At 44.3% G+C, this 23,048-nt stretch overlaps 1 protein-coding gene across 8 annotated transcripts in view; it reads right to left on the minus strand.

Annotated features, from left to right (window-relative positions):
- Nucleotides 1–1,506: 1,506 nt before the first annotated feature.
- The window catches only part of adad1 (adenosine deaminase domain containing 1 (testis-specific)), a 111,280-nt gene continuing 89,738 nt past the window's right edge, over nt 1,507–23,048 (minus strand). For all 8 annotated transcript variants that reach the window (XM_048545585.1, XM_048545611.1, XM_048545548.1 and 5 more), the window contains 2 exons: nt 12,811–12,943; nt 1,507–4,685 (listed from right to left, as the gene is read on the minus strand). In XM_048545585.1, coding sequence (XP_048401542.1) covers nt 4,569–4,685; nt 12,811–12,943 — 250 coding nt within the window. In that variant the 3' untranslated portion in view covers nt 1,507–4,568. The remainder of the gene's footprint in view (nt 4,686–12,810; nt 12,944–23,048) is intronic.

The raw sequence follows: 23,048 nt of genomic DNA on the forward strand, positions 1-23,048 counted from the left end.
AAAGAAGATAGGTAGAGAGGAGAGTATAGGTGAGGAGGTAGGGAGGGGGCAGGTCAAGGAGGCAGGATGAGGTAGTAGGTAGGAAATGGAGGTGCAACTTGAGGTGCGAGGAAGGGATGGGCGAGAGGAAGAACAGGTTAGGGAAGCAGAGACAGGCTGGGCTGGTTTTGGGATGCAGTGGGGGGAGGGGATGAACTGGGCTAGTTTTGGGATGCAGTGGGGGAAGGGGAGATTTTGAAGCTTGTGAAGTCCACATTGATACCATTGGGCTGCAGGGTTCCCAAGCAGAATGAGTTGCTGTTCTTGCAACCTTCGGGTGGCATCATTGTGGCACTGCAGGAGGCCCATGATGGACATGTCGTCTAAGGAATAGGAGGGGGAGTTAAAATGGTTCACGACTGGGAGGTGCAGTTGTTTATTGTGAACCGAGCAGAGGTGTTCTGCAAAGCGGTCCCCAAGCCTCCGCTTGGTTTCCCCAATGTAGTGGAAGCCACACAGGGTACAATGGATACAACATACCTCATTAGCAGATGTGCAGGTGAACATCTGCTTAGTATGGAAGGTCATCTTGGGGCCTGGGATGGGGGTGAGGGAGGTGGTGTGGGGCAAGTGTAGCACTTCCTGCGGTTGCAGGGAAAGGTGCCAGGTGTGGTGGGGTTGGAGGGGAGTGTGGAGCAGACAAAGGAGTCACGGAGAGAGTGGTCTCTCCGGAAGGCAGACAAGGGTGGGGATGGAAAATGGCTTGGGGGGTGGGGGTCGGATTGTAGATGGTGGAAGTATTGGAGGATGATGCGTTGTATCCGGAGGTTGGTGGGGTGGTGTGTGAGAACAAGGGGAATCCTCTTGGGACGGTTGTGGCGGGGGCAGGGTGTGAGGAATGTGTTGCGGGAAATGCAGGAGACGCGGTCAAGGGCGTTCTCGACCACTGCGGGGGGAAAAGGTGCGGTCCTTGAAGAACATGGACATCTGGGATGTGCGGGAGTGGAATGCCTCATCCTGCGAGCAGATGCGGCAGAGGCCGAGGAATTGGGAATAGGGGATGGAATTTTTGCAGGAGGGTGGGTGGGAGAAGGTGTATTCCAGGTAGCTGTGGGTGTCAGTGGGCTTGAAATGGACATCAGTTTCTGTTCTGTCAGCTTGATGCCTTCCTTGTATGGGTAAACATTTTTAAACATTATTCAACAATTCTGAATCTAGGCCAATAAAAAAAACTGTGTGCAACTTAGTTTTGTGTTCTGCAAGAAATAACATGCATAGAAATTTAGTGTTCAAAATGCAATCTGGTCTTTCTGCACCTCCTGGTGGTCAGTTCAGAATGTGTCATGTCAGTACAGCACACCAATCATCACAAAATCTGAAGTGCACAGGTTGAAGTCAATTTACAATATGAACTAATACATAAATGCTGAAACAAAACAACACAAAGTATACACAGAATGAAATGTTGTCAACTGTTTATTTTTGAAAACTAACAAAACAAACATTAACAAATTACTAGAATAAACAAAGTCCTCCAATTACCATATCGTCCTCCTCTCTAAGGTAGGACAATAAGAGGGCATAATTATTTTTGTCATTCATGGCAAATCTGATAAATTTACAGAAGTACTTTTTGCACATTTTAAAGGCTCACAAAATTCTGTGAATGTAACGTAGTTACTGCAAAGTTGCTCATGTTAGACCTCAAGTACCTTGAATAAATTCAGTGACTATGACTAAAACAAACCATAGTCTTACAGTAATGAAGTGTTCAAATGTTAGAAACATCTTTGCTTAACAGAAAATGTGTAACAAAAAATTAAAGATTTACAAAATGTAAATCTTAAAATTAAAATTTCTGCTTACAACCCCCAATCCTAATGTTGCTTAATTTTATTTCTCTTCAATTTCCTATTTCAATACTGCCTTGTGGTGACTATTTATTCATACAAACAGACAGGACCCTGTAGGTTACTACTGAATTTAGTGACCTAGTGGCAACTAAGCCTGATTGAAAAATGCATCCAATGTGCCAAGGATAAATCTACTTGTTTAATCAATGTGACCACATCTTTACACACTAGATTTTAAATTGCCTTTGCAAAAAAAAAAATCCTTGATAGCCAGTGTTCAAAAATTATACTTTTTTGGAAGATGTCTTACAGCCCTATGAAGCACAAAACATTGAAAAGAAAAAGATGTTCTGAGAAAGACTTATTGTTGTTTCGGTGTGGAGTTTGGGGAGCAATACTAGAATTGATTTAAATAAAAATCAAAAAAATAGTAGGAAAGAGAAAGTGGACAATAATGATTAAGAGGGCAGTACACAGTATCTGTTAATCTGGTAGCTGCAGTCTTTGCTTTCGAGTGCACAAAACTGCCAAAAGAATTACTGATTCAGACAGACAGATTTTTTAGGAAATAAGACCTGCAAGGAGGAAAGTATATCCCCAGTTATCATCCAAAACAAGAAGATAATTGCACAAGCTTTGACATTATATTTCAGCATTAAACTTGCAAGCGCAAGTATTGGATGTTGTGGCATTATGGTTATCAAAATTGTGTTCGAACTAATTTAGCCACAGAGTATTAAGACAATCGGATCACAACTCAATTCTTTTCATGTAGACTTCTGCAACCCTGCTGTATTTAGTTTTAGTTTTAGAGTTCTATTATGCTCAAACATAACAATTACATCTCCCTCACAATTCAAATACCTTGTTTCTTCTTCCTAGGATTAGGTTCTCCTAATCCTAGGAAGAAGAAACAAGGCATTTGAATTGTGAAGATGGACTTTCACATAGTCCATCTATGTGAAAGAGATAGAAGGTTGCTTAAACCTGGAATTCTTTTCCTAGATACAATAAGTGGGCTGCGTAGATTTCCTCCTCTCCTTCCTACTGCCATCTAATTTAGTGTGAAAAACTGATTTCCCACCTTCTAAGACCTAGTAGTGTGCAAGGGTACATTCATTCACTGTAGTTTTGACATTTCTTCACTGTAAAACAGTTGAGATCATGGGTTCAAGTGAATCTTCAGATTATGTATCTATAATCCATAGCAGAAATAATATAATGTTCAATTTCATGACAAGCAATCCAATTAATTTCTCAGTTGGACTACCTGTCAGAAAGGCAGGGATGGCAAAAACTGCATGTTTTTTTTTAAAATGTTCATGAGAATTATTACTGGGCTGACTTGTACTCACTCGTAATCGAGAGCTAGATCAGTAATGGCTTGACTGCACAGCTGGCTGTGTTTGTGAAGATAGGGAAATGGTGACTTGTACAGGAACTTTTGAAGGAAGATTGGATGGATAAGATGATTAATGCCAAGTTGAGGGATCAAAATCTCAATAACACACACTTAGTCTGTATCAAGGTCACAATTATGAAGAAAAACTAACTGGCCTCCATATTGCATGGACATATCTCACTATATTCTAAACAATACATTTTAATTGTACACAACATAACATAGTGGGTTAAAGCTGATTCATCAGATTAGTGTAAGATGCTCTACATCAACCAGTTGGATTTACTGCTTTCAAATCTGAAAATATCTCAACATATACAAGTTACAGCAGTTCTAACAACCTAACAAATCATGAGTTAGGATTCTCATATGATGATTTCTGGAATCATTCTCTTTTCCAACAGCCTGGGGATCAAATAAAATACATTAGCATAAGGCAGATGTTTTTTTAAAAAGTGAAGGGCTGTTCAATATTCTACCAAATTGAATATATCAGTAGGATTTGTACTAGTACTTGGTATTTTCTACAATTATAATGGTGAAAGCTAGGCACTTCCCTACAGGAATGCATCACCAACTAGCCACTGGATTCCTAGTGTACACAGTCACAAATTGGACAAATTTAACCATGTGTATACTTTTGAAGCATGGTATATTCTTGTTTCTGAGGTCAAAACAGTTGTGCACTATACTCCTACATGCTATAATAATGGAAAAAATAAACTTCATGTCTAACTCTGTGACAAAAGCTTCACATCTACTTTGCACCATACACATTTTCAATCATACTCATTTCCAAGTACAGAATTGCCTCTGGTGCAAACAATGCAAATTGTTTTAATTTAGGCAGGGTAATTAAATACTTAGAAGCTTCTTTTGTCAGATAATCAAAGCATGGTGTGTAACACTAACCACTCCAATGCTATACGAATGAACCAAATATAATATTACATAAGAATTGTCTATTTCACAATAAGGTAGTTTGAATTTTGGCCAGTTATTCAGTGCGCTGTTATTTTTCAGTTTAGAACCTTTACAGAAAAATCTCAGTAACAAACTGCTAATCATCACCTCACTGCTTTTGTAGACCTTATGAGTGAGCAAGGAATCCAAGAAGGGTATTTTTTCTTTAAAGTCAAATCTAAAGCAATTTATTTAGGTACAAACATTTCTATGGTGGAACGGTAATCTAGAATGAATTAAAGCAACAGACATTCCAAAGTTTAATTTGCACTTTGCCTACTATTCACACTAATATATCTCAGCCTTTAGATGTGAAAATACGAACAGTGCGTGATTGAGTTTACAGTTCAAGATCTTCTTAGTATTTTCCCTCATTGCATTTGGAATACTTCAGCATTTGGATTCTTCATCAGCCAGGTACCAAAACCATGATGTACCAGCGATGATTTCAGCAAAACCTTTGCTTCTTGATATGACTTGGCCATCATCTGGAAGAAATGGCAAATCAAAGAGGTATAAAATTTGAGTTTGAAGTAAAAACAAAATGCTAAAAAAAATGTGCAATCATTCAACAGCTAATATGAAGAGATTATTCCCTCAGAATTGTTTTTTTAATTCCTTTGTGGGATGTGGCCGTCACTGGCTGGGTCAACTTTTATTGCCTATGACTGGTTGCATTTGAGATGGTGGTCGTCAGCTGCCTTCTTGATCAGCTCCAGTCCATTTGGGGTATGTAGACCCTCAATGATATTAGGAAGGGACTTCCTGAATTTCGACTCAGTGACAGTGAAAGAACCGATATACATACACATGAAGAAGAGAACAAAGAACCAAGAGAATTACAATACAGAAACAGGCCCTTCGGCCTTCCGAGCCTGCACCGACATGCTGCCCATCACAACTAAAACCACCTACCCTTCTAGAGACTGTATCCCTCTATTCCCATCCTATTCACATATTTGTCAAGACGCACTAAGTCACTATAGTATCTGCTTCCACCAACTCCCCCTGGCAGTGAACTCCAGGCACCCATCACCTGCAGTGTAAAAAAAACTGGCCTCATACATCATCTTTAAACATTGCCTCTTAAACCCATGGCCCCTGCTTACTGACTCTTCGACCCTGGGGAAAAAAAAAGTCTGACTATCTAGTCTGTCCAAGCCCTTCATAATCTTGTAGGCCTTTATCAGGTCAACCCTCAAGCTTCGTTGTTCCAGGGAGAACAACCGAAGCTTCTCCAACTTCTCCTCATAGCCAACACCCTCCATACCAGGCAAAATCCTGCTATATCTTTTCTATATCATCTCCAAAGCCACCACATCCTTCTGGTGGTGTGGGGACCAGAACTGAACATAATATTCCAAATGTGGGCCTAACTAAGGTTCTGTAAAGCTGCGACATCACCTGCCAATTTTTAAACTCAATGTTCCGGCTGACGAAGGCAAGCATACCGTATGCCTTGTTGACTACCTTTCCCACCTGTACTCCCAGATCCCTCTGCCTATCAGTACTCCTAAGCATTGTCATTTACTGTATATTTTCTATCTGGATTAGATCTGCCAAAATGCATTGCCTCACATTTTTCTGGATTAAACTCCATCTGTCATCTCTCTGCCCAAGACACCAACTGATCTATATCCTGTACATCCTTTGATGGTCCTCATCATAATCCGCAATTCCACCAACCTTCGAGCCATCAGCAAACTTGCTAGTCAGGCCAGTTACATTTCTCCTCCAAATCATTTATATATATTACAAATAGAAAAGGTCCCAATACTGATCCCTGATGAATGCCACTAGTCACATCCCTCCATTCAGAAACGCACCCTTCCACTGCTACCCTATCTTCTTAAGACCGAGTCAGTTTTTAATCCATCTCGCAAGCTCATCTCTGACTCCGTGTGACTTAACTTTCTGCATCAGCCCGCCATGAGGGACGTTGTCAAAGGCCTTAATGAAGTCCAAGTAGACAACATCCACTGCCCTACCATCATCAATCATCTTCATTACTTTCACAAAAAAACTCAACCAAGTTAGTGAAACACAACCTCCCCTTCACAAAACTGCATTGCCTCTCACTAATGCCTGCATTGATTTCCAGGTGAGAGTAAATTCTGCCTCGAAGAATCCTCTCCAATAAGTTTCCCTACCACTGATGTAAGGCTCACCAGCCTGTTGGATTATCCCTGCCACTTCTTAAACAAAGGAACAACACTGGCTTTTCGCCAATCCTCTGGGACCTCCCCTGTAGCCAGTGAGGATACAAAGATTTGCCACAAGGCCTGAGCAATTTCCTCCCTTGCCTTTCTCAGTATTCTGAGGTATATCCCATCAGGCCCTGGGGACTTGTCTACCTTAAACTGTTTTTCAAGACCCCAAATACCTACTCCCTTTTGATCTCAACAAGACTCAAAACTACCTATATACCCTTGCCCAGACTTACCATCTGCCAAGTCCTTCTCTATAGTGAATACTGATGCAAAGTACTCATTTAATACCTCGCCCATTTCCTCCGGCTCCACACATAAATTTCCTTTCCTGTCCTTGAGTGGGCCAACCCTCTGCCTGACTACCTTCTTGCTCTTTATGTATAAAAAGCCTTGGGACTTTTTTTAATCCTGTTGGCCAATGACTTTTCATGACCCCTTTCAGACCTCCTGATTCCTTGCTTAAGTTTTTTTCTAATTTCCTTGTATTCCACCCTTGATTCGTGTGTTCCCAGCTTCCTAGCCTTGAAAAATGCTTCTTTTTCTTTTTGATTAGGCTCACAATATCTCTAGTTATCCAAGGTTCCCTAAACTTGTCATACGTATCCTTCATCCTTAAAAGAACGTACTAGTCCTGAGTTTCCAGTAACTTACACATGAATGATGATATTTCTAAATCATTTATGAAGCAGCTGAAGAAAACTGGGTACAGGACACTACCATGAGGAACTCCTATAGAGGTGTCCTGGACTCAAGATGATTGACTTCCAACAACTATAACCATCTTCCAATATGCTAGATATTACTCTAACATTAGAGAGAGATTCCCCCAATTCCCACCGACTCTAATTTTGCTTGGTCTCTTTGATGTCATACTCGGTAAAAGCATAGCCTTGATGTCAAGGACTGTGGCTCTCACCTTACTTCTGAAATTCATCTCTTTGTCCATATTTGAACCAAGGTTGTAACGAAATCAGAAGCTGACTGTCCGTAAAAATCAAAGAATCCTTACAGAGTCAATGGCAGGGGGAAGATGGTATATGGAAATCAACAGGACCTTTCTCAGTCTGTTTTGCCTGCTGCCATGAAACTTCATGATGTCTGAAGTCAATATTGGGGACGCACACTACACCATAGCATCTGGTGCACCTGTCCAGATAGTAGGACAGGACATATCCAGGGATTGTGATGGTGGTGTCTAAGACAGTCATTCTTGGAATCAAACAAGCTATTGCTTGACAAGTAGGGCATGCAGCGTAGTTTGATCTTAGTAGGATAATAGGTCAGCACAACACTGTGGGGCAAAGGGCCTGTACTGTGCTATATGTTCTATGTTCTAGTCTATGAGGGAGCTCTCCCAATTTTGGCACTAGTAAGGAGGACTTTGGCAAGGCTGTTTTTGCCTTTGCAGCTACCTGTGCCAAGGTTGATGATAGCTGGTCCATCCGATGGCAATTTTTTTTTGAGACTTTACAGTGATTGATAAAACTGAGTGTCTTGCGAGACCATTTGAGACAGCAGTTGACCGTCATCTAGATGGCTGAGAGTCTGCGGTCACATGTAGGCCACACCAGGTAAGGATGACAGAGATAATGGGAACTGCAGATGCTGGAGAATCCAAGATAACAAAGTGTGGAGCTGGATGAACACACAAACCTGCCTGCCCTGGGCGACATATTGTCTTCACCTGCTCCTGTCCCACCGAACTCATCTCCACCTATCTGGACTCCATTTTCTCTCCCTTGGTCCAGGAACTCCCCACCTACGTCCATGACACCACCCATGCCCTCCATCTCCTCCAGAACTTCCAATTCCTTGGCCCCAACACCTCATTTTCACCATGGATGTCCAGTCCTTATACACCTGCATTCTTTATGCAGATGGCCTTAAGGCCCTCTGCTTCTTCCTATCCCGTAGGCCCGTCCAGTCCCCCTCCACCGACACCCTCATCCGCCTAGCCGAACTCGTCCTCACCCTCAACAACTTCTCTTTCCTACAGACATAGGGGGTGGCCATGGGTACCCGCATGGGCCCAAGCTATGCCTGCCTCCTTGTAGGCTACGTGGAACAGTCCCTCTTCCGCACTGACACTGGCCCTAAATCCCATCTCTTCCTCCGTTACATTGATGACTCTATCGGCGCCGCCTCATGCTCTCAAGAGGAGCTCAAACAGTTCATCCACTTCACCAACACCTTCCACCCCAACATCAAGTTCACCTGGGCCATCTCCAACACATCCCTCATCTTCCTGGACCCCTGTGTCTCCATCTCAGGCAACCAGCGCGAAACTGACGTCCACTTCAAGCCCACCGACTCCCACAGCTACCTAGAATATACCTCCTCCCACCCACCCTCCTGCAAAAATTCCATCCCTTTTTCCTAATTCCTTCGCCTCTGCCCCCAGGATGATTCACTCCACTCCCGCACATCCCAGATGTCCACGTTCTTCAAGGACCGCAACTTCTCTCCCGCAGTGAGTCGAGAACACTCTTGACAGTGTCTTCCGCATTTCCTGCAACACATCCTTCACACCCCGCCCCCGCAATAACCACCCTAAGAGAATCCCCCTCGTCCTCACATACCACCCCACCAACCTCCAGATACAACGCATCGTCCTCTGACACTTCCACCATCTACAATCCGATCCCACCACCCAAGACATTTTTCCATCCCCACCCTTGTTTGCCTTCCGGAGAGACCACTCTCTCCGTGACTCCCTTGTCCGTTCCACACTCCCCTCCAACCCCACCACACCCAGCACCTTCCCCTGCAACCACAGGAAGTGCTACAATTGCCCCCATACCAGGCCCCAAGATGACTTTCCATATTAAGCGGATATTCACCTATACATCTGCCAATGTAGTATATTGTATCCACTGTACCTGGTGTTGCTTCTACTACATTGGGGAAACCAAGCGGAGGCTGGGGGACTGCTTTGCAGAACACCTCCGCTCGGTTCGCAATAAACAACTGCACCTCCCAGTCGTGAACCATTTTAACTCCCCCTCCTATTCCTTAGACGACATGTCCATCATGGGCCTCCTGCAGTGCCACAATGAAGCCACCCGAAGGTTGCAGGAACAGCAACTCATATTCCGCTTGGGAACCCTGCAGCCCAATGGTATCAATGTGGACTTCACAAGCTTCAAAATCTCCCCCTCTCCCACTGCATCACAAAACCAGCCCATCTCGTCCCCGCCTCCCTAACCTGTTCTTCCTCTCACCCATCCCTTCCTCCCACCTCAAGCTGCACCTCCATTTCCCACCTACCAACCTCATCCCGTCTCCTTGACCTGTCCGTCCTCCCCAGACTGACCTATCACCTCCCCACCTGTACTTCCCTCTCCACCTATCTTCTCCTCTATCCATCTTCGGTCCGCCTCCCCCTCTCTCCCTACTTATTTCAGAACCCTCTCCCCATCCCCCTCTCTGTTGAAGGGTCTAGGCCCGAAACTCCAGCTTTTGTGCTCCCGAGATGCTGCTTGACCTGCTGTGTCCCTCCAGCTCCACACTGTTATCCAGGTAAGGATGAGAGATTTCCCTCATGATGGGTTTTTCCAACAATTGACAGTGATTTCACAACCATCATTAAATTCTTAGTTCCAGACATTAATTGAATTCTAATTCCATTTATCACAGTGTAATTACAAAACAGTACTTGAGCTTTTGGATTAATAGTCTAGCAATAATACAAGGCCATCGCGTCCCCCATTGTATATTCTTGATATCTCTGATGAGGAATTGACAAATGCAGGAGTAGCAGACATGCTTTTATTAAGCAATTAAACATTTTACAATTAAGGAAATGAAGATTTTCATGTGTCAAAATCCAGTATAATGTACTGTTAGTAAATCTACAATGAAATCCATATGAACGGACAGTGTCCTCACCCCAAAAAAAGATCGGCAAAAATCAGACACTTACTATCCCAAATAAGCTGTATTGCAAAGGATACAAACTTAAACTGAAAACAGTGACACGAAGGCCAAGCAAAATACAACTTATAGAGAACATCTGACGTATCAAGTGTGCCATTGACTGTAAGAGGGAGTAGGTGAGAAAACATCTTTGTGCAATGGAGATAATGGGAACTGCAGATGCTGGAGATTCCAAGATAATAAAATGTGAGGCTGGATGAACACAGCAGGCCAAGCAGCATCTCAGGAGCACAAAAGCTGACGTTTCGGGCCTAGACCCTTCATCAGAGAGGGGGATGGGGGGAGGGAACTGGAATAAATAGGGAGAGAGGGGGAGGCGGACCGAAGATGTAGAGTAAAGAAGATAGGTGGAGAGGGTGTAGGTGGGGAGGTAGGGAGGGGATAGGTCAATCCAGGGAAGACGGACAGGTCAAGGAGGTGGGATGAGGTTAGTAGGTAGCTGGGGGTGCGGCTTGGGGTGGGAGGAAGGGATGGGTGAGAGGAAGAACCGGTTAGGGAGGCAGAGACAGGTTGGACTGGTTTTGGGATGCGGTGGGTGGGGGGGAAGAGCTGGGCTGGTTGTGTGGTGCAGTGGGGGGAGGGGATGCACTGGGCTGGTTTAGGGATGCAGTAGGGGAAGGGGAGATTTTGAAACTGGTGAAGTCCACATTGATACCATATGGCTGCAGGGTTCCCAGGCGGAATATGAGTTGCTGTTCCTGCAACCTTCGGGTGGCATCATTGTGGCAGTGCAGGAGGCCCATGATGGACATGTCATCAAGAGAATGGGAGGGGGAGTGGAAATGGTTTGCGACTGGGAGGTGCAGTTGTTTGTTGCGAACTGAGCGGAGGTGTTCTGCAAAGCGGTCCCCAAGCCTCCGCTTGGTTTCCCCAATGTAGAGGAAGCCGCACCGGGTACAGTGGATGCAGTATACCACATTGGCAGATGTGCAGGTGAATCTCTGCTTAATGTGGAATGTCATCTTGGGGCCAGGGATGGGGGTGAGGGAGGAGGTGTGGGGACAAGTGTAGCATTTCCTGCGGTTGCAGGGGAAGGTGCCGGGTGTGGTGGGGTTGGAGGGCAGTGTGGAGCGAACAAGGGAGTCACGGAGAGAGTGGTCTCTCCGGAAAGCAGACAGGGGAGGGGATGGAAAAATGTCTTGGGTGGTGGGGTCGGATTGTAAATGGCGGAAGTGTCGGAGGATAATGCGTTGTATCCGGAGGTTGGTGGGGTGGTGTGTGAGAACGAGGGGGATCCTCTTGGGGCGGTTGTGGCGGGGGCGGGGTGTGAGGGATGTGTCGCGGGAAATGCGGGAGACGCGGTCAAGGGCGTTCTCAATCACCGTGGGGGGAAAGTTGCGGTCCTTAAAGAACTTGGACATCTGGGATGTGCGGGAGTGGAATGTCTTATCGTGGGAGCAGATGCGGCGGAGGCGGAGGAATTGGGAATAGGGGATGGAATTTTTGCAGGAGGGTGGGTGGGAGGAGGTGTATTCTAGGTAGCTGTGGGAGTCGGTGGGCTTGAAATGGACATCAGTTACAAGCTGGTTGCCTGAGATGGAGACTGAGAGGTCCAGGAAGGTGAGGGATGTGCTGGAGATGGCCCAGGTGAACTGAAGGTTGGGGTGGAAGGTACTCATATTCCGCCTGGGAACCCTGCAGCCATATGGTATCAATGTGGACTTCACCAGTTTCAAAATCTCCCCTTCCCCTACTGCATCCCTAAACCAGCCCAGTGCATCCCCTCCCCCCACTGCACCACACAACCAGCCCAGCTCTTCCCCCCCACCCACCGCATCCCAAAACCAGTCCAACCTGTCTCTGCCTCCCTAACCGGTTCTTCCTCTCACCCATCCCTTCCTCCCACCCCAAGCCGCACCCCCAGCTACCTACTAACCTCATCCCACCTCCTTGACCTGTCCGTCTTCCCTGGACTGACCTATCCCCTCCCTACCTCCCCACCTACACCCTCTCCACCTATCTTCTTTACTCTACATCTTCGGTCCGCCTCCCCCTCTCTCCCTATTTATTCCAGTTCCCTCCCCCCATCCCCCTCTCTGATGAAGGGTCTAGGCCCGAAACGTCAGCTTTTGTGCTCCTGAGATGCTGCTTGGCCTGCTGTGTTCATCCAGCCTCACATTTTATTATCTTTGTGCAATGGATATCTTTTTAGCCAGCTTGATAGTAGCAGAAAAAAATGCTCTCTTTTTGCAAGCGAACAGGCAAATGCTGTGAACTGTCAGTCACAGGCACTGAAATTGCAAAGAGAGGGGAGGTGGAAATAGACTACATCATGGCATGAATGAGGCTGCAAGCTCATCTTTGGTCAAATATGCCACTTAGGTTTTGAACAAACTGTTGCCAGGGAGAAAAACAAAGACTACAGTGAGGACCTAAATCAATGTAATAGAATGGAACTTTTCTGAACACAAATTACAGCTACTAAAACTTTTACTGGGATAATATTTAAAGCTGAAAGTAACTTTACCTTTGCTGCATGATATGTTGGAACTGTAGATAAATCTTCTCTATTTGCTTCTTTTGCAACAAGATAGAAACGACTCAGCATGGCAGCTTTGCACAAGCGACTGGTCATGGAAGTACCACTTTTAAATGGTGAGCTTAAATAAAAATAAATACCAGTTTTGAAAAAGGCCAATAAGAAGCACTTCCAAATTTAATATTCTAACATATTTATTTCAGTAGATAAACTCATCATGAAGGAAGTTAATCATATCGATATAAATTTCACAAGTGAAAATCTTCAAATAATGGCACAGACTGGAATGGTGAATTTCAGAGTAAGCGAGGTGAACTGACTTTTTAAGCTTTGTTCTTCAGAAGGCACTGCAAATGTAACTTTATGGCAGGTACATCAGAACCTCCCAAACACATTGATTAGGACATTGATCATTGGGCACAATGAAGCAAAGAAAGAAACAAAATGAATGAGAATGAGTCAAATGCAGCCAAGAAAGGGAAAAAAACGAGGGGTAAATGAATGGAGTGAAAATGACAAAAGGAAATTTAAGAAAACAATTGAAAACAACAAGATGACAACAACACTGGAAATCAGATTGTTGTGGAAATGTATTTGTCTTAAAATGTATAAAAATGATTACCTAACATTAACACGAATGTCAGAATACTCAGATAATTTGAAGAGTTAAGATCAAATTAGAGTGCAGAATCTCAAAGGCTTTGGACTGGCAGTCTTTTTAATATTAACCAATTGATACAGATTTTAAAGTTAAACAGAATAGGAAGAAAAAGCTATTTCAATACATAAGATACTATTATAAAAACTATTAATTGTAAAGATCCATCTGCTGTATTTCAGGGAAGCAAAACTCAATGTCTTTATCAGTTCACCCTACATGCAAATCCTGACCAACAGCAATGCAGCCAACTCTCAACTGCCCTCAAAATTGGCCTAGCATGCCACTCATTTCAGTTGTGTCAAAACTGCTAAAATGTTACTCTTGAATGAAACTAGATAACACATCAGCCTAGGGACCAGAAATGACTGGCAAACTCAGACCTGTCAATCCTGCAAAGTCCTCCTTTTCAATGTTAAGGAACTGGTGCCTAAATTGCGAAAGATGTCTCACAGACTAATGAAACATCAGCTCGACAATAGGTGCACCTACAGAATCGTACCCTTTACTGTTCCAAACTCCATCATCACTTGAATATGTCCTGTCCCACCAAAAGGACGCACAAGGAATGGCACAAAATGGTATACCATCAGGAAGGAGCTGCCTTAGGATGGTCAGCATTGCCTCTGGACCAAATGAAGTCCACAGCACCAAGTCAAAGACAGCTACAAAACCTTCCGCTGATTACCATCTACTATCCAGCTTCCAATAAGAATTAGTATACATTAAACACCACTTGAAAGAAGCACTGAAGGTGGCAAGGACACAGAATGCATACTAGCTTCAATGTCCACTACCAAGAGTAACTTGGCATCACTAGTATTAACTGTCAGCAGCAGGTTGTGAAGCATCCAATAAGAGGGATAAACATCAGTGACTTCATCCTGTTGAGTCTGCCTGCTGCAGATGCATCTATCTTTGAATACATCAGTAGGAGAGACCACCAACTGTCTTCATACTGAGGATACCCTTCACCATATTCTGTGGTACTCCCATGCAAAATGGACAGATTTCAACTAGATTCAGCATCTCATTAATGAGCATCTATGAAGTGCTATGCACTATCAGAATTTTGTTCAACCGCACTCTGCAATCTTATGGCTCAGCATAACCCCATGCTACTGTTAACTCAAGGTGTGGGATCAAACCTGGTACAGTGAAGATCGCTGGAGGGCATGCCAGGAGCAGCACCAAGGATACCTGAAAATGTGTGTTCAGCTGGTGAAGCTACAAAACAAAACCATTTGCATGCCAAACAGCAAAAGCAGCAAATGACAGCCAGAGCGAAGCAATTCCACAACAAGAGATCAGATGTGAGCTCTGGAATCCTGCCAGATCCAATTGAGGTTGGTGACATATAACTAAAGAATTCACTGGAGGAAATGGCTCTATTAATATCCCATCTTCAATTCTGGGGAAACCCCGCACATTAGAACAAGATAAGACTGGAGCACTGGCAACGATCTTCTGTCAGAAATTTTGAGTAGATAATCAATCCAATTTCCTCCTGAGGAGCCCAACAGAAGAGATGCAAGTCTTCAGCCAATATGATTCACCCATGTGGCCTCAAGAAATAGATGATACTGCAAAAGCTCCATAGCAATATCAGCATAGCACTGAAGAATTCCACAGCACAACAGTACTCCAAAAGGGTTAGAGACAAATAAAAACTGTAGACGCTGGAATCCAAGGTAGACAAACAGGAGGCTGGAAGAACACAGCACGCCAGGCGGCATCTGAAGGAAAGGAGAAGTCAACATTTTGAGTATTTCCCTTCTTCAAGGCTCCAGAACTAGAGCACGCTAAAAAACTTACTAGTCAAGCTGTTTTAGTTAACTACAATATAGGCATCTATCTAGCAATACGGAGAATTGCCAAAGTATATTCTTTTCCTTTCTTCATTCACGGGATCTGGGCATCACTAGCTCAACCAGCTTTTATTGCCCATCCTTAATTGCCCAAAGAGCATTTCAGTGCTAGCCACATTGCTGAGAGTCTGGAATCACATTTAGGTAGTCAGGTCAGAATAGCAGATTTCATTCTCCAAGAGTCATAAGTGAACTAGATGAGTTATTCCTGACAATGGGTAATGGTTTCACAACATTATTAGACCCTTATTTCCAGACTATTATTGAATTCAAACTTCATCTACTATGGCGGGATTCAAACCCAGGTCCCTAGAACACTACCTGGGTTCCTGGATTAACAGTCTAGTCATAATACCGTTGGGCCATTGCCTCCCCTGTCTCCTATACATATATAGGGCCAATCCAACCCAGCCAAATATTGTCCACATCAATCTATTCTTGATCATCAGTACTGCTATCAAGCAGCACCTGCACAACAATAACATTTTCACTGACTATGAATTGAATTGGGTTGGGTTCTGCCTGGGTCATGACGCTCCAGACCTCATTACAGCATTGGTTCATGCATGGGCAGAAACAGCTGAATTCCAGAAGTGAGGTGAGATTGATGTTAAAAGGTATTCAAAACTACATTTGACCAAACGTAGCATTAAGGAGCCTTAGAAAAAGTGGAGTAAATGGGAATCAGGAGTAAAAGTCTGCTTGAAGTCATATCTAGTACAGAGGAGGATGGTTATGGTTACTTGAGGTGACTTGCCTCAGCTCCAGGACATCTGCATAAGTTTCTGAAGAAGGGTCGAGGCTCAAAATGTCAGCTTTCCTGCTCCTCTGATGCCGTTTGGTCTGCTGCGTTCACCCAGCTTTGCACCTTGTTAGGTCAGTTGCTTCCACAATGTTCCAGCCTATCCAGCCTTTCCTTATAACTCAAACCTTCCACACCCAGCAACAACCTGGTAAATCTCTTCTGAACCCTTTCCAGCTTGACAATATCATTCCTATAAAGGGGCAACCAGAACTGGACACAATATTCCAGAAGAGGCCTCATCAACGCCCTGTACAACCTCAACATGACTTCCCGACTCCTATACTCGAAAGGACTGAGAAATGAAGGCAAGCGTGCCAAATGTCTTTTTAACCATCCTGTCTGCATGTGACAAAAACGTTAAAGAATTAGGTCCCTCTGTTCTACAACAAAACCAAGGCCCCATCATTAACTGTATAAGCCCTATCCTCGTTTGTTGTACCAAAATGCAATACCTTGCATTTATCCAAACTGAACTCCATCTGCCATTTTTCAGCCCATTGACCCATTGGGCCAAGGTGTCTCTTTAATCTTAGAAAACCTGCTTCACTGTCTACTATACCACCAACTTTGGTGTCATCTGCAAACTTACTAACCATGCCTTCTATATTCTCATCCGAATCATTTATGTAAAATGACAAACAAAACAGGACCCAGAATCGATCCCTGTGGAACACTGCTGGTCACAAGCCTCCTGTCTGAAAAGCAAAATCTTCAGCATTACTTATGTCCTGCTGTTGAGCCAATTATGTATCCAACTGGAAAGCTCACCCTGAATCCCATGTGACCTAACTTTACAAATTAGTCTTCCACGTGTCAAAGGCTTTAGTAAAATCCAAGTAAACAACATCTACTGCTCGGCCATCACCAACCTTTTTCGTAACACCTTCAAAAAAAAAACTCCATTAAATTTGAGAGACAGGTCTTACCTCACACAAAACCATGCTGATTATCCCTAATCAATTTCTGCCTCTCTAAATGTCCATAAATCCCATCTTTTATAATCACCTCCAACAGTTTACCCACAACCGAAGCCAGGCTCACAGGTCTATAGTTTCGCAGTTTCTCAATACAACTTCCCTAAAGGAAAAGGTACAATACTAGCCAACTTTCAGTCATCAGGCGTCCCACCTAATGCTATAGGTGATGCAAATATTTCTGCAAAGTGTCTCGTAATTTCCTCCTTTACTTCCCACAACATTCTGAGATACATTAGATCCAGTGCTGGAGATTTATCCACTTTCATATTCTCTAAGACCTCCTGAACTTCCTCTTCTGTAATGTGAACTATTTTTAAAACATCAACGTCTGTTTCTTTGCATTCTCTGGACTCCATCTCTTTCTCCACTGTAAAAACCAATACAAAATATTCACTTATTATCTCTCCCATCTCCTGGAGTTCAACACAATTACAACTGCCTTGATCTATGAGAGACCCTATCCTCTCTCTAGTTACCCTCTTGCTCAATGTATTTGTACAATCTCTCTGGATTAGCTTTAACCTTATCTGCCAATGCTATTTTATATCCCCTCTTTGGCTTCCTGGTTTCTCTCAATCAATATAAACAATGTAGGGGCATAGTTAAGAGATTCAATTGAACCAAGTTGTCCATTTTTGTCCGTAAAATTCCCTTTTATTCTTGACTAGAACCTCAATATCATTATTCATCTGTTGTTCCTTAATCTTACCAGCCTTACCATTCACTCTAACACTTCTGAACTCTGATCATCACACTCTTCTACACCTCCCACTTGTCAGACGTCCTTTTACCTGCAAACATTCTACTCCAATCATTTTTTGGACATTCTTGTCTCATATCATTAGAATTTGCCTTACTCCAATTAAAAACTTTAACTTTTATGGAAGACTTATCCTTTTCCACAGCCATTTTGAAACTAATAGAATTATGATCGCTAGACCCAAAGTGCTCCCCCACTTCCCTTCAGTCACCTGCCCTGCCTTATTGCCCCAAAGGAGGTCTAGTTTTGCTCCTTTTTAAATAGGAGCATCCACATATTGATTTTAAAAAAATTCTTGAATGCTCTTGACACCACGGTAGTCTCAGTCAATGTTTGGAAAATTAATATCCCTCATTATTACAACCTCACTATGCTTACATATAATGGGAGATTTCCCGACATACTTGTTTCTCAATTTCTCTTACGATTGGGGGTTGGGGGGCCTATAATACAATCCCAAAGTGATGCAATTTCTATCCGTATATTTTCACTGGATAATTCTTCAGAAATGTCTTCCCTAGTTACAGCTGTAATGTATTGCTTAATCATGTAGGATGTTAACAGGAGAAACAGCTGGAGCACTGCAGGAGAGGGTTTCCAAACCGATGGAGCATGCTTGGGGAGGTGGGGGGGTGCAGGCAGGATCACATGGCTGTGACCAAGGTGGGGAGCCTGAGGGGTCAAGAACCCCAACTCTGCCGAGGATGGAATCTGCAGGGGCTAGGACTGTGTGGGGGGGTGGGGGTTATGGGGGCGGCGGCAGAGTTTCCCCTATAAGTTGGGAGTCTACGTGTTAATGAACGTGTTGCCGTTGAAAATTGCGTTCTCTTCTTTCAATCAGGTGGTTCTCAGATCTTTATTTGTTTGTTTTCATTCACCCGTTTATTGTCCATATCTGTTCTCTCCCCCTCCAAGGGCAGGCCAGAGCTGACCACAAGTGTGAGGTGATGCACTTTGGTAGGAGTAACCGGAAGGCAAAGTACAGGGCTAATGGTAAAATTTTGGTAGTGTAGATGAGCAGAGAGATCATGTACACATCCTTGAAAGTTGCCACCCAGGTTGACAGGGCTGTTAAGAAGGCATACAGTGTTTTAGCTTTTATTAATAGAGGGATCGAGTTCGGAACCAAGAGGCTATGGTGAAGCTGTACAAAACTCTGGTGCGGCTGCACTTGGAGTATTGTGTGCAGTTCTGATCACCGCATTATAAGAAGGATGTGGAAGCTTTGGAAAGGGTGCAGAGGAGATTTACTAGGATGTTGCCTGGTATGGAGGGAAGGTCTTACGAGGAAAGGCTGAGGGACTTGAGGCTGTTTTCATTAGAGAGAAGGTTGAGAGGTGACTTAATTGAGACATATAAAATAATCAGAGGGTTAGATAGGGTGGATAGGGAGAGCCTTTTTCCTAGGATGGTGACAGCGAGCACGAGGGGGCATAGCTTTAAATTGAGGGGTGAAAGATATAGGACAGATGTCAGAGGTAGTTTCTTTACTCAGAGAGTAGTAAGGGAATGGAACGCTTTACCTGCAACGGTAGTAGATTCGCCAACTTTAGGTACATTTAAGTCGTCATTGGATAAGCATATGTACGTACATGGAATAGTAGGTTAGATGGGCTTGAGATCGGTAGGACGGGTCGGCACAACAGAGGGCCGAAGGGCCTGTACTGTGCTGTAATGTTCTATGTTCTATGATACCAAACTCCTCACATTTCTTGCCTCCCTTTCTATCCTTCCTATAGCATCTAAAATCTGGGACACTGAGCTGCCAGTCTTGTCCATCTCACAGCCAAGTTTCTGTAAAAACAATGACACCCCAATCCCTAAATCCTAAAAATGCCTTGATCATTACTCTTGTATGAATGTAATTTAGTTCTTCAGTTACTACATACTCTGGCTCTCTTGTCTTTCTTCTCTAACTGACATGCACTCCTCACAGTCAGATCCTACCCCATCAATCCTTCCACTAATGATAATGGGAGCTGCAGATGCTGGAGAATCCAAGATAATAAAATGTGAGGCTGGATGAACACAGCAGGCCCAGCAGCATCTCAGGAGCACAAAAGCTGACGTTTCAGGCCTAGACTCTCTCTGATGAAGGGTCTAGGCCCGAAATGTCAGCTTTTGTGCTCCTGAGATGCTGCTGGGCCTGCTGTGTTCACCCAGCCTCACATTTTATTATCTTGAATCCTTCCACTAACACTACTACTAATAACTCCTCCACTTGCCTTCACTATCAATATAAAGTCTCCCTTAACAGAATGAGGGAATCTCCCTGCTAAGATGTTGGTCCCTTCCCAGTTTAGGTTTGACCCATCCTTTTTGAACAGGTCTTTTCTATGCCAAAAGGCATTCCAATTGTCCAAAAACCACAATCCCTGAACAATACACCAGGTCTTCAGCCATCGATTTATCTCCTTTAACCCTTTGTTCCTTCCCTCGTTTGAGTTTGGCATTAGGAATAGACCAGAAATTCTCTCTTCAGGATTTTAAAAAATATTCTACCGAACCTCAAATTCACTCTGTACTGCCTTAATCTTTTCCCTAAAAATGTCATTCCTACCAATGTGTACAATAATTTCTGGTTCTCAATTTCAAAACTTTCCTAAACCTAGGACCAGGAAAGCAACAAACCATCCTAAATTTACACTCATTGCCAAAGAATCACCTAAGTTATACAACTAGGTTGGTAGAGAGGGTTCTAAACTAGTGGGGGAAAAAGTGTCACATGAAGGAAATTCCAATAGTTTAATGAGAAAGACCATGGCAATAAAGCAATGTAGCAATATAGATAACAATAATCAGAACGACTGGAAGGGATAAAGCAACAAAATTAAGAGTGCCAGTGACTAAGGCCAGGAGTTAGCAAAAGTGAGAAACACAACTAAAATCTGTGTCTGAGCTCGCAAGATGTGAAGCTGGATGAACACAGCAGGCCAAGCAGCAGAGGAAAGTTTGACGTTTCGGGTCGAGACCCTTGTTCAGAAATGGGAGAGGGGAATTCTGAAATAAATAGGGAGACAGGAAGGAAGCGGAAAGAAGATGGATAAAGGAGAAGGTAGGGTGAGAGAGACAGTCATGTCAAAGAGGTGAGGTTAGAGCCAGTGAAGGTGAATGTAGGTGGGGAGTTAGGGAGGGGATAGGTCAGTCCAGGGAGGACAGACAGGTCAAGGAGGTGGGATGAGGTTAGTGGGTAGAAGATGGGGGTGGGGCTTAAGATGGGAGGCATGGTTAGGGAGGCAGGGACTATCTGGACTGGTTTTGGAATGTGGTCGGAGGAGGGGAGGTTGTGAAGCTAGTGAACTCCACATTGATACTCTTGGGCTGCAGGGTTCCCAAGAGAAATATGAGATGCCGTTCCTGCATCTTTCAGGTGGCAGCATCGTGGCAATGCAGGAGGCCCAGGATGGACATGTTCCCTGGGGGGGGGAGAATGAAATGGTCGGGAGGTGCAGTCATTTGTTGCGAACTGAGTGTAGGTGTTCCGCAAAGCAGTCCCCAAGCCTCCGCTTGGTCTCCCCGACGTGTCTGACCGTTTGTAGTGTTTGTACAAAAGAAAGCTCTAATAGAAAAAATATCTATGATCTGAAAACCCTGTCAGAGACATGGCAAGGTGACCAGAGCTGGGATCTGATTATTCAAGACATTTCAACATTTTGTAAGTACGAATACCTAGAAAAATAGGTTTTCTTTGAGGTAGCTTCATTAGTTAAGGAAGACATTTAGTTCCAAAGATCAAGCTGTAGGATCAATTTGAGTGAAATTAAGAAACGGCAAAGGCAGGAAGTCAGAGTCAATATAGTGTGGAGCTGGAGGAACAAAAACTGACGTTAGCGGTGGAAGTGACTGTCAGCAGTGGTTCCGCTGCTGTCACTTTTGGTCTACCTACATGGCCATCCCCATACACACATCCACTGCTAGCTCCAACTCTACACCTAGTCCTAACCTCAAGCCCAATCGGGTAGTCACTACAACCCCAGACCTCCCCTTCACTGAGGTCAAATGGTCAGTCCTCAGCAATAGACTATTCTTCATTCCCCAGCGCCCACAATGAATTCTGTTGGCCTCTGAATGTTGAATTTTTCTGCCTCTTCCATCTCTGCAGCTATTTGTTTGACAGGGAGCGTAACCCATTCTCTGCCGATGCCTTCGCCCTCTTCCAGCAAACTTCATCCTCCTGGACACTACCCCATGGCCTCCTACCCTACCTTGACTTCTTCATTCCAACTAATGTCATGACATCAATTGCCTTAATCTCTCCACTCCTCTCATTCACTCCAACCTCTCCTCAACGGAATGTACAACCCTCCGCTGTAACCCCAACCTCACCATCAAATCTGCAGATAAGGGGGTTAGGGGAAGGAGCAGTTGTGGTATGGTGCACAGATCTCTACATCATGGGGGCCAGGTGCCAACTGTGACACCTCCTCCTACCGCCCCCTTGATCACCTCCCACCCACAGCTTCCAAGCTCATCGTTCCTAACCTTGCATCGCCCGGTTCCAGCTTCTTCCCAAAATCCACCAACTTGACCTTCCCGATTGACCCATTGTTTCTGTCTCTGCCTATTCCTGTTTCACGGAACTCATCTTTGCGTACCTTGATTCTGTCTTCATCCCCCACCCACCCCATCTGCTTTTTGTAGGGACTGCTCGTTCCGCAACTGCTCACATCCACTCCATGCCAACCACGACACACCTGGCACCTTTCCTTGACACCGCAGGAGGTGCTATACATGCCCCTACACCTCCCCTCTCAACTTTATCCGAGGCCCAAGACAAACTTTCCATATCTGACAGGGCTCACCTGTACATCCTCCAACCTGGTCTACTGTTTCTGATGTTCCCGATGTGGCCTTCTCTAGATTCGGTGACAGATTTGTGGAGCACCTGCGCTCCATATGCCATAATCACCACCACCTCCTGGGTGGTGGGCATTTTAACTCTCCCTTCCACTCCCTGGGTAACATGTCCATCCTGGGCCTCTTCCAGTGCCACAATGCCACCACATACAAACTGGAAGAACACCACCTCATTGTGTCTTGGGAGCCTAAGGCCTGATGGCCTAAACATAGAATTCACCAGTTTAAAATCTCCCCACCCCTGGCCTCATTCCAAGTCCAACCTGTCCTCTCATCCCTGCCTCCTTGACCGGACATATCC

The sequence above is a fragment of the Stegostoma tigrinum genome, chromosome 1, assembly GCF_030684315.1.
Source record: "Stegostoma tigrinum isolate sSteTig4 chromosome 1, sSteTig4.hap1, whole genome shotgun sequence".
Classification (NCBI taxonomy): domain Eukaryota; kingdom Metazoa; phylum Chordata; class Chondrichthyes; order Orectolobiformes; family Stegostomatidae; genus Stegostoma; species Stegostoma tigrinum.